Here is a 13,018-nt window from a genome sequence, read left to right on the forward strand (position 1 = left end):
TTTAATTCTAGCTGACTGCCCGGCGCACAAATGCATTTTTTATAGCAGGGAAGTGAACAAGATATAAATTAGCCCAAAATGGCCAATAAACTACTAACTTCTGGGCTGAAACCACTCCTCCCAGGGACAGATAGGCTGCTCAAAGCTCCCCTCTCTCACAGGTGAACAGAGAAACTTCCTTCTATCCAAGGAAGGTATGGGCAACACAGAAACTTGTGACACAGCCCTCGATTCAGAAATAACCTGAAAACTGGACTATACTAGTTCAGAAAGACGGGAAACAAGTATTGTTTTTTTTTTTTTTTTTTTTCAGAAAATAGAGCAGATACTGTCAGAAGAAAAATTCAAGCGAGTCACATCTGCCTCAGGTGATAAAAATTTCCTTTATTAACTGCTAACCAGATTACAGCAACATGTTGGCCAAGATGATCTCAATCTGATCAGCTTGGTTACTGACATCAGCTTTTATGCTTTCCTGTTACTAGCCAAAATAGCTTTTGTTACATTTCTAACAATTGACAGTTGGCTATGAAAAACATCTAGGATCATAGTTTACCTCAGAAAAGAATGCTTTACCTCAAAACCACAGCTAGTGTAGAATGTTTACCTCAAAACCACAGTTAGCGTAGAACGTTTACCTCAAAACCACAGTGGTAGCTGGAATTTTCCAGAGCCTGCCTCAGTAAATTAACTCTTATTCAGAAGTATAGAAAACAGATGTTATTCAAGTTCATAAGCAAACTACATCTATCATAGATAAATCCCATCTTTAATAAACATGGTTCAATGACCTTTTCTTACCAACACTTCAGCAAATAGCATATTCATTTTGCTAGATGGGAGAATGAGACAAATAATAATAATGTGTTTTAAAACTTTTTCTCTTAACATTTCCCCCTTCAAAACACTTTTATTTGTCTTTTTATTTCAGCAATATATGGTAAAAACTTAAGCTTTTCTTTGCATACATTACTTCATTTGCAAGACAAACTTTTAAACTTCAAACATACCGCAAAAGTCACATTTCAATGTATTCACTTTCACCAGTCTGTTGCAACTGCTGGTACATCGTTTTCGTAACAGCAGTATCAACCAGTCTTTGTAGAAGACCATTGATACAGGGTATACAACAGCAACCACATACCACCACGATAGCCACAGCGACCCCGACGGACACCAGGAAACTGCTGATGAGATGACTCCATTTTCCAAACCACGCTCGTAGAAAGTCTGTAAAGGGATTATTTACCCCAGAGTTCTTAAGAAGTGCTAGGGTATCCTTTTTACAACTTTCCTGCATGGGTGAGGCCAATAAAATATCATCTACGTACAACAGAACCTGGCTTCCCTCTGGGGGAACAAACTGAGCTAAATTCGCAGCCATTTCTTGTGCGAATATTGTCGGACTCTCACAATAACTCTGTGGCAATCTGGTGTATGTGTATCTTTTACCTTGGAAAGTGAATGCAAACCAAAATCTACTCTCCTTGTGTAGTGGTATGGAGAAAAAGTCATTGCTTATATCTATGACAGAAAAATATCTGTGCTGAGGTAGTAAATCATTAAGTAATGTATAGGGGTCAGGGACCACCGGTGCTCTTGGGATCACAGCTGAATTAACTGCTTGTAAATCCTGAACCAATCTCCATGACCCATCCAGTTTCTTTACAGGAAACAACGGAGTATTGCAGGGTGAATCTGGGCATTCAACAACAATTCCTACCTGTTTTAGCTGTTCAATAACTGGCTTAATTCTTTCCTCTGCTTGCTTACTTAGTGGATATTGGTGCTTACGAGGTCTAAAACCTGACTTTGCAGTTATACAAACTTCACCTGCTGTTTTCATCAGTCCTACATCTCCTTTACCTTTTGACCATAAGTCTACAGGCAAGGCACTTAACGCACTATCTTCCTCTTGAGTTAGGAGGATTTGTCATGTCATTTCTGTTTTGTCATCCCTGAGGTGCACACTTGGTCGTGCCCAAATCACCCAGTTTAATCTTTGTACCTGGATCTGTTGATCTTTCAGCTGACTTTCAGACATTGTGTTCTAAATCGTTACCTTTTTTGCCAAATCTTCCCAATGTGTCCCTTCTGCTTTAGTAACTGAGATATGTGGGCTATAATTTGAGCGATATAAAGAACTCATTTCCTTAGTCAAAGTACAGGTTACTACTGTATTACCTTGCGTATCCCAAAACATATCATTCAAAATTATCCTTGCACACTTGTGCTTAAAGAATTCTTTTTCAAATTCTTTATCCGGACCAGGGGCCTTATAGAACATTGTACAATGTAAGTGCGCCGCAACCTGCGGTGACCTGCTCCTAGATTTACTTAGAGCTAGATTGATCAACTCTGTATCAACCCTCCCCGGGCAGTCTGAAATCAAGTCTTTATCCGGACCAAGGGCCTTATAGAACATAGTACAATGTAAGTGCGCTGCAACTTGCGGTGACCCACTCCTAGATTTACTTAGAGCTAGATTGATCATCTCTGTATCAACCCTCCCCGGGCAGTCTGAAATCAAGTCTTTATCCGGACCAAGGGCCTTATAGAACATAGTACAATGTAAGTGCGCTGCAACTTGCGGTGACCCACTCCTAGATTTACTTAGAGCTAGATTGATCATCTCTGTATCAACCCTCCCCGGGCCATCTGAAATCAAGAATCCAGACCAGGGGCCTTATAGAACATAGTACAATGTAAGTGCGCCGCAACCTGTGGTGACCCGCTCCTCGATTCATTTAGAGCTAGATTGATCAACTCTCTATCAACCCTCCACGGGCCGTCTGAAATCAAGTCTAGGCTATACCAGTAAAACAAGTCTTGTACTCCCTGTACTACTAAGCCATCTGCTAACCTTTTTGCCTCAATACCTTTAGGTGTGGGAATTGCCGCTATTCCAAACACATGCATCAAATCTCTTCCTAGCAAATTAACTGGACAAACTTTTGATATAATTACCCTACACCTAACAGTTTGGTTTATTTGCGGATCTGTGAACAGTAGAGGATGAGACAGTGGTTCCTTATAAATTTTCCCGTTTGCCGCTTTTACAAGGACAAACTCATCTGTTTCGCAGTTTGGAGGCAGAACTGCTGCACCCAAAAGTGTATGCGATGCACCTGAATCACATAAAACCTCCACTTTCTGTCCCTCAATCAAAAACTCTATCATGGGTTTCTGATCTAGATGCATAGCAATACCCAAATTTGCCAGGTTTATGACTTCACAGTCACAATCCCGCCCTTCCATTAGAGTGTTTCTGACATTCATCGTAGAGAGTGTTTGCCTCTTCACTATCCCCATAATGAAGATGGTGCCTTTCTTTACTATCATATAGTCATGCGGAGCCCTTGTTCGTAAGCTGTGGGGGATGTTGCCACTCTTCATAGTCGGCAGCGAAATGCCCACGTCTACTGCATTTAAAACATTCTCCACGTTTTAACCTTTCCCTATAGGCTGAATGTCCACCCGGTTCATTTAACGTGTCCCATTGCGGGCCCCCATGTTTTTTTTACACCACCAAGGCGCCCTTGCCCCCTTTGGTCCTGTACCAAAAATATACCACCATCATCCCCTACTGCTAACACTTGTACTTTCTTTTTCTTTTTTAAATTAAAATGTCGCTCAGCATGCCGTGCATATTCAAACAAAGGTTGCAGTCTACATGTTCTATGATCTACCATGTGCTTAGTAATAAAACTACTTATCGGAGCCTTGCAACCTTTAAGGAAAGCATTTTTTAATTGCTGTTCATACGGACTATCATTAGTCTGATCCTGCGGAATCATCATTCCACAATGGTTATTGAACACTTCTGTCAGTCTTACAATATAATGATCTACAGATTCATCATCATTTTGGAGGCACTGATTTATTACTGTCCAATCTGCTCTTGGACACCACTTATCAGAAATTCTCTTTAACAGATCAGTGACTTGCGTATCTAACACCCCAGAATTATGCTTTAATGTAGTGCCGTCATCTGCCTTACATGTCCAAGTACCACAAACTAAGTGCCAATCTGGACCTAAGATTTGTCGCACTACTTGTTCTACTTCTAAACCATTTAGATGATAACTTAAACGCATACCAACTATGTCCTCAGAAAATTTTTGAAAATTAACCTTGGGATGAGGGATACCATCTGTAGCTCGTTTTATATCCTCTCTAGCCCAGGGATGATAAACTAAAATAGTTGGTTCTTGTCCAGCATCTCCTGCTTGTAGGTTTGCAACTTGTATTAAGGGAAGAGCTTCTGAATGGTCAGAAAGTTTAATAGCCCAATGTCCTTGCCCTACTGGTCCTGACCTTAACTGCATAGGTTGGTCTACCTGTTGCAAAGCAACTTTAGGTACTACGGGAATTTGTGGGTAAATTGGAGGGGTCACAACATTTCCTTGAACAGCTAATAACCCACCCTGCTCTACAGATCCCACATCTTCAGACTGATATTGAGGAGGTTCCGCCGGTACGGCAGCAGCAATTTCCCCATACGGTGGGGCAGTTGCCTGCCTTTGTACTGCACAAACTGTGTGCTCATCCTCCTTATCTAAAAATAAAGCTACTTTTCCACTTGGCACCAGTGATCCCTTTTGATTTATTTTCTCTTTTTCCTGACACTGTTTTTCTTTTATAGCTCGTTTATTTGCTTCTTTTAACCATTTTTGTGCTTGGGGAAATCCCAATTGTCTTTGCTTTTTAGTTCTAGTTCCTGCATCCTTTTTCAAATCTCTAACCAATTTTGCACAGGCATTCTTATTCAGTGTACCATCAAAATCATATTTCAACTTCCACTTCTCAAAAATGTAACATTATTTTTGTTTAAACTTTTCATATACTTAGCATCAACATTTAAACAGACATCACTCTCACACTTGCAGCAACTTGAACCCATGTTTTCCTAGATTTCTTATTTTAGGACTGTATATTTTAGGACTGCATCAAAGTTATTTTTACAGGGCTTATTACAAAATGGGGCTATCTTAACAGGGATCCTAACAAAATAACAGGTAATCCTAACAGAATAATCTTAATTATTCCTACCCACCCTTAACTAAAAATAAAACCCTTAACTAAAAATAAAACCCCTGTCGACAAGGTTAAATTAAATTAAAAGAAAAAAAGGTATTTTCATCCTACCTGAACCAGATGAGACTCCGTTTCCCCTTTTGGTTCGGAAACCGTCCCTCAGATAGGGATCAGAGAGCGGCCGGCCTCTTTCCAACGACAAATTGGGCGGCGCAGTGGTGCAATGGTTAATGCTGTTGCCCCACAGCAAGAGGTTCCCTGGTTCGATTCTCGGCTGGGGTACCTTCTGTGCGGAGTTTGCATGTTCTCCCTGCGTTTGCGTGGGTTTCCTCCGGGTACTCCGGTTTCCTCCCACATTCTAAAGACATGCTTCTGGAGCATTTCTCCCCGGGCCTCCGCTGAAAACAGGATCTGTGGAACCTAGTCGGACTTTCCCGGCCAACTAATGTTAAATAAAATAAAATAAAATAAAAAAATCAGTCGGAGGGCTTTCCGTCGAGGGAATCTTAAGATGAGAAACCCTCATCTGCGCAGGTTTTTCGGTCTCTCTGTCAGTCTGATCCATATCTTCGTAGAGGTTTCCGGTCCGAAGGACCAAAATGTCAGAAGAAAAATTCAAGCGAGTCACATCTGCCTCAGGTGATGAAAATTTCCTTTGTTAACTGCTAACCAGATTACAGCAACATGTTGGCCAAGATGATCTCAATCTGATCAGCTTGGTTACTGACATCAACTTTTATACTTTCCTGTTACTAGCCAAAATAGCTTTTGTTACATTTCTAACAATTGACAGTTGGCTATGAAAAACATCTAGGATCACAATTTACCTCAGAAAAGAATGCTTTACCTCAAAACCACAGTTAGTGTAGAACGTTTACCTCAAAACCACAGTGGTAGCTGGAATTTTCCAGAGCCTGCCTCAGTAAATTAACTCTTATTCAGAAGTATAGAAAACGGATGCTATTCAAGTTCATAAGCAAACTACATCTATCATAGATAAAGCCCATCTTTAATAAACATGGTTCAATGACCTTTTCTTACCAACACTTCAGCAAATAGCATATTCATTTTGCTAGATGGGAGAATGAGACAAATAATAATAATGTGTTTTAAAACTTTTTCTCTTAACAGATACAATCAAAACAACACTTTAAATGCACAGAAAAAGCCATCACACTTTAGTGTGTAGCCAACAACAGTTAAACAGATTATTTAAACACAAAAACAACTTAATTCAAGTGCAGGCAGCAAATAAGTACAATATGTAGTAATAACACACTTTTTAAGTTACAGAAACGCTAAAGCAACTGGCGTTTTAGGCGGAATTAGTTTAAGACAGCAAAAAAAAGCAGAAAAATTATACTTAATCACTCCAAAGTCTCTCTTTTGTCTCTTAGCTGCTGTAGACTCTGCAGAACACCTGGAAGGCACTTGCTGAGCCGAATACAAGTGCAAAAACTATGCAAATGCGGTTTTTATAGCAGGGAAGTGAAAGAGAGAGAAATTAGCCCAAAATGGCCAATAAACTACAAATTTATGGGCTGAAACCACTCCTCCAGGGACAGATAGGCTGCTCAAAGCTCCCCTGTCTCACAGGTGAACAGAGAAACTTCCTTCTAGCCAAGTAAAGTATGGGCAACACACAAACTTGTAACACAGCCCTGGATTCAGCAGTGACCTGAAAACTGGACTATACTAGTTCAGAAAGGTGGGAAACAAGTGTATATATATATATATATATATATATATATATATATTTTTTTTTTTTCAGAAAATAGAGCAGATATAATCAAAACAACACTTTACCCATTTAACCAGTTAAAAAGCAAAAAACTGAGCCCTGTTCCAACAGTCTTCAATCAGACAAGTTGTAACTGCACACTCCTGCCACTAGGGTACAAACAAAGCTAGATCCAGCAGGCCTGAATCTAGTCGATGCTACAGCAAACAAGGTGTACCGATTTCAGAAAGAAACAGTTCAAGTAAGCATGCTCAATAAGCCTTTAACCAGGAATTCCCAGCTCAGAAGGGCAGAATCTAGCCTCTCCTCCCACAAGAGTGCAGGCTACAAACCTTCTTAATGTAGAATAACTGGCCTGAATCCCAAGTGCTTAACCCAGAACTAAAACACTTTTAGAATAACAGACACTGAGCCTTCAATCAGCAGTTCCCAACTTAGATGGATGTCCTCTACCTGTCCTGCCACAACAGTGCAGACCAAAAACCTTCTTAATGTAAAACAACTGGTTTGAAGCCCAAGTGCTTAAACCAATAGCCTTAGAATAACAGTTACAATTTAATCAGGCTACTAACAAGCAGTAATAAAGGCAGCAGAATAAATTCAACTGAGTACTTTTAAGAAGAGGCAAAAGCAAAATAAGGTAATAAAGTAGGAAGAAACACAAATACAGTAAAGCAGATGAAGTGCATTTTTTTGGTGGAGAGGGAGGAAACAGAGTAGATTAAGATAGTATAGGAGAATGTCCTTCCCAAGTGCTCTCTCTGTACACAGCAGAGGAGTTGGGATGGGTAGGAGTATCTGAAATCAAAATATGATCTCACTGTACTCAGTTGAGTGTGGAAATGAGATGGGTCCAGGAGGAGTGTTCAGAAACAGATTTACAGCAGGGGCGGGCAATTCCAAAGCCACCAAGATTAACACCACAACAGGAAACAGGGAGGGGATTGGGGAACTAACCGCAGATAGACAGAGACACAGAATATTTACTGAATCAAATCTTTCTTAAATAAGTGCAGAGAAAAGTATACTTAAATCAGCTTGTGTCCAGTTGATATATGCAGACAAGTCTCAGTAGCCAGCAGCTCGGTTTAGAAATGATTACTACAAATGTAACTGCCACAGATTTTAAAGCAAGCAGAGAAACCCCCAGGCTAACACTAACACAGGAATTTCAAAGCAGTCAAACAACTTTCAATGGGCCCAGATGGCTACACTTTTTCACACTTCAGGTTACTGCAGATAGAGACACATAATATTTAATGAATCAAATCTTTCTTAAATAAGTGCAGAGAAAAGTATACTTAAATCAGCTTGTGTCCAGTTGATATATGCAGACAAGTCTCAGTAGCCAGCAACTCCGAGTAGAAATGATTAATGCAAATGTTACCAACACAGATTTTCAAGCAAGCAGAGAAACCCACAGGCTAACACTAACACAGGAATTTCAAAGCAGTCAAACAACTTTCAATGAGCCCAGATGGCTACACTTTTTCACACTTCCAACAACTGCAAATAGACAGAGACACAGACACAGAATATTTACTGAATCAAATATTTCTTAAATAAGTGCAGAGAAAAGTGTACTTAAATCAGCTTGTGTCCAGTTGATATATGCAGACAAGTCTCAGTAGCCAGCAACTCCAATTAGAAATGATTACTACAAATGTAACCAACACGGATTTTAAAGCAAGCAGAGAAACCCCCAGGCTAACACTAACACAGGAACTTCAAAGCAGTCAAACAACTTTCAATGAGCCCAGATGGCTACACTTTTTCACACTTCCGGCAACTGCAGATAGACAGAGACACAGAATATTTACTGAATCAAATCTTTCTTAAATAAGTGCAGAGAAAAGTATATTTAAATCAGCTTGTGTCCAGTTGATATTTATCCACATGGATAGTGGAACTTCCAAAACGTAATTATCCAGACTCTCACAACAGAACTGTTACACGTTTATAGCTGATTGGGGAGTTTTTTTTTTTTTTTTTATCACCATCTCTCAGTCGCTACTGAATAGTTATTGCTAAACATAGTTTCAGTAAACTGGGAGCCATGTGTTATATCTTTGCAGGAAGGCTGTGGCTTTGTGTTACTAACAGTGATTCTGACGATTTCATTAACTACCTGTAGTTGTAAGTCATGGTTTCTTTCTAAAGGCAGATATTTTCCAACTTGTAGTAACTTGCTGGTTGCAACGTAATCCCTTAATCCTTGTTTATTTTATATTTGATGCTTACCTTTGTAGTGCTGCTGTATAATGCGTATACCTCCTACATTAATTAATGAATGTTACATGAGTTTTTTGATTATTTCATTGCTTTGATGATCTGTATTTTAACTGTGTCTTTTCCACAGGGGAAATACTTAAAATGCTAGTGTTTTTTCTTCCTGTGTAGGATGATGCTAAAGATTACACTGGTCCAAGTCCTGCAGAATTGTTAGAACCTTTATTTAAGCAAAGCAGCTGTTCCTACCGGGTAAGAAACATTTATGATGGTTTTACCATTTTTTTTAAGTTTTTGTTTATAGGTTAGAATGTATTTTTAGATTTCTGTTAACCTTTTGTGTTGTCCTAGTTATTAATTTTTATTGTACTCTTACTATTTTTTCCCATTTAGTTACCATTGACTAGGGGGAGGGGTGTTGCAGAGAGTACTTTGCATTGTTACAACCCATTGTATGTTCCATGCCCTTTATCATTTTAAAGAGACGAGGTAAAACCCTTCAAACACTTAGTTACACCTCTTTTTTTAACATTGTACCAGAAGATACCCTCATATTCATGCTTTGATGAACCTGTTGACCACATTTTTAGGTATTTAATCTACAGTAGTATCACTGTGGGTTATATTTACTTGCCAGTCATCCTCCCCAACAAGAGCTGAGGTTAGATTCATGGAAATATGGCATTGGAATTCAGTTGAGGAGGGCGTTTATGCTGAAGTACGATCAGAACTGCTCCATTTGCCTTCGATGCAGCTGCTTTTACCACATATTTCCCAGTCACCAGGGGCTGTACTGTATTGTGATATTGGTCATCATTTACTTCCTGTTTCCTTTTTGATGCTGGAATGCAACAAACTGTTTAATATAGCTGTATTCCCATACCCTTCTCCCCAAAAAAGAGAATGACCTTTTAGGTGATGTGTCCTTTCCTCTGTACGACATTCTGGCAATCTAAGTACTTCTCAAACTTAAGTCACTGTGGTACTTAAGTCTGCACCAGTGGGCTGGTTAGATCCCTTATTCTCCTTAAAAGCATTCTTCAAAAATGACTTCTTCCCCATGGGTGTTAACCTAACCCACACTTGAATTCTTGATGATTACGGTTGCAGGAATAGGTAGATAATTCAGTTTGTACAAAAATTATCCTTTTCCCCCCAGAGTTTAACTGGAGAACATGGAACTTTTTCTAGATGTGCATCTGAAATAATTTCTATTTTAAATTTCAGTTTCTTTAGATATGTGGTAGGAATTGCAGGTAACATTTCTGAGAATTTTTGGAATTCTCTGTCAGTGGTTGTGACTAGTGCTGCATCTGCAGAGATCAGAATATTTGCATTCTTCTCACTATTTGGCTGAAGATGTTTATCTGCGTATCTTAACCTTTCATTACTGTGAATCTTTGTACACACTGCCCTGTCATTTTTTCCTGTTCTGACATGTATTATTTGACTTCTCTGTCTCTGTGTTCTGGGAGAATTTAAATTAAGAAAAAAGAATCACAGGATCCTCAACCTTTTCACCATATTGTAGCTCTTTCCCATCTTCACAGTTTAGGTATTTTTACATTTTTTACATCGTCTGTTTTGTACTAATCTAATTCTCCTGTGTATAACTTTCAGAACTTCATGCAGAATGTCACATGTGATCTTGTAAGAGTGCTGCTCTGAAGTAGATTGTTTTTCATTTTCTGTTATACGAGTAGGAGTATCTGATATTCAAAAAACAAGTAATCTCCGTGGTATCTCCGAAGTCTCAAAACAACCCACTAAACAAGTGTAGTGGGTCCAAAAACAAAACAGTGTAAGAAACTTCTCTGTTTGGAATATTTTCAGTCCATATATCTCTAGTTAATCACTGTATATTAATCAGATCAGACAAAAGTAGTAAAAGTAGCGAACTTAAACTCGTCTTAAGTAAAAATAAATAACTAAATAATAATAAAAAATATGTAATTGTACAGAATTACCAAGTATTCGAAAGTAATCCAAGCAAGGCAGGCAGTCTGTTTCCAGTCAGAAATCCTTTATTAAGTACACAGACAAGCGATCCAAGTAAAACAAAAATAGAGTAATAATTTCCTCACAAGCTTTCTAAATATATGTATACTTTTTATCAGGCAAGGGAGTGGTTTATTGTGCTGTAAAACAAAGTGTTATTGATACACATGTTAAATTCACATCCCTTTCCCCATCAGTGTGACATTCGAGCTGGTCCTGCCCTACTTCGTAGCTGTCATAATAATATAACTCTTATGTACTTCAAATAAAATTTATAATGATGTGGTACCTGTTATTTAACCAGATTATTAAGTGATTATTAAGTCTGTGATTTTATCCAAGACAATAAACTAACATATTCAAAAACATGAACATTGATTGGTCATTAACCTGTTTGCTCATTGTAAATCCAGCATTATCCATATGAACAAGTCTGGTAACTGAGTGCTTTGGAAGCCTGCAAGTCTTCTACCAAAACAAAGCTTGTTAACCAATGTAAAAATCCATCTGGGGGAAACATCATGGTTAAGAGTTAACTTTTTCTGCCCTTCTGTAATGATCTACCAGCTCACTTGCGGCACCCATTTGTGTCACATAGTAGACAATTCATTCTTAGTAGCTATGGAATTACTTGAAAACACAACTAAGTACCACATATTTTATTTACCTGTTATGCTTTTAGATGTGTAGATATGTAGATTTTTTTTGCGTATTACTCTTTACTCATTTTGATGCAGTTAAATGAAAGGAAATAATGACTGTTTCTGATCCCTAAACTCCTTAAATGAGTAACTTAACAAAATCATGTGTAAATTAAATAGCTTAACAGCTTCTAGATTAGATGTATCCCATATATTAAAATTTTGGTGGTTTTCCTGGATCTTGTATAGGAAACTACAGAGTATGTTATCTAGTGTTGTGGAACCTGCACTTTTAATTGTAGTTGTAGTCACATTTGTGTTGTATAAGGAAGCTCTCTTCATATGTCTGCAGCATTGTGATGTATATCTTTTGCTTATTTTTGTGTGTGTGCAAAGTTTTTTCTCCAAGTTAATTTCATTTGTCTTATGATTACTTGATTGTTTTATTGTTGTTATTTGGAGAACTATTTTATTACCATTAAGTGGAAGAATACCTAATTTGCTACATAAAATTTAACAAAAAATAAACTGTCAATTTTGTGGTGTAGAGGGGTAAAGCCCTGGTTACTTCTTGGTCAGGAAGGATGTGAGTGAAAAGCTGCTGGCTAGTCCATTCTGGGACGGGGGGGGGGTGGGGGTTCACCGTATGGATGACATTTACTGGGAGTATTAAATGCTCCCACAGTGGAGTTCCAAACTTGCACTACTATAGTACATTCACAATGCATAGCTGAGATGAAACTAGTGAATAATTGAGCCAGGAAAATATTGGGCAAGGTGCTGGAGGCAGAGAATATTGGGCAAGGTGCCGGAGGCAGCGCATACACACACACACACACACACACACACACACACACACACACACACACACATGCACACGCACAAAAACATATACATAATATTATACAAACTTAACAGAATTATAGCATAGCAATAATCAATGGCTGCATGGCAGTGATGCATGGTTTACCCGTGTTTAGCCTCAAACCATGCCAGCCATGCGTAAACCAAACAGTATCTTTACCAAGTCTTTGGTTATTGCTAAATTTTGTCATTTGACTGGCAAGTGGTCATGCCTAGATATAATTGTAAAGTATTTGAAATAATTTAAACAGATTCATGTATTATAGTGAATGATATTCAGTGCCTTTCTTTGTATTTAATAATGTTTTTAGATGATAGAACAAACAATGTATATATGAACATATCATAATGCCATTAGATGAAGAGTTGTGGTTTGTTAAATCTGAGAGTTGTAGCCAGCCTCCACTCAGTTGCCTATCTGTATCTTTGTTTTCTCATTTTCTTGCTTTGTCTCATGGGTGACATGTAGTGCTTCCATAGTGCTGAGACAACTATGGCTTACATATCC

At 38.5% G+C, this 13,018-nt stretch overlaps 1 protein-coding gene across 1 annotated transcript in view; it reads left to right on the plus strand.

Moving 5' to 3' along the window:
- Nucleotides 1-13,018, plus strand: part of ERLEC1 (endoplasmic reticulum lectin 1) — a 1,331,813-nt gene that overhangs the window by 205,990 nt on the left and 1,112,805 nt on the right. Inside the window, exon 3 of the mRNA XM_044055082.1 lies at nt 9,179-9,259. Coding sequence (XP_043911017.1) covers nt 9,179-9,259 — 81 coding nt within the window. The remainder of the gene's footprint in view (nt 1-9,178; nt 9,260-13,018) is intronic.

Source organism: Protopterus annectens, chromosome 1.part2, assembly GCF_019279795.1.
Source record: "Protopterus annectens isolate FY-2018-M chromosome 1.part2, PAN1.0, whole genome shotgun sequence".
Classification (NCBI taxonomy): domain Eukaryota; kingdom Metazoa; phylum Chordata; order Ceratodontiformes; family Protopteridae; genus Protopterus; species Protopterus annectens.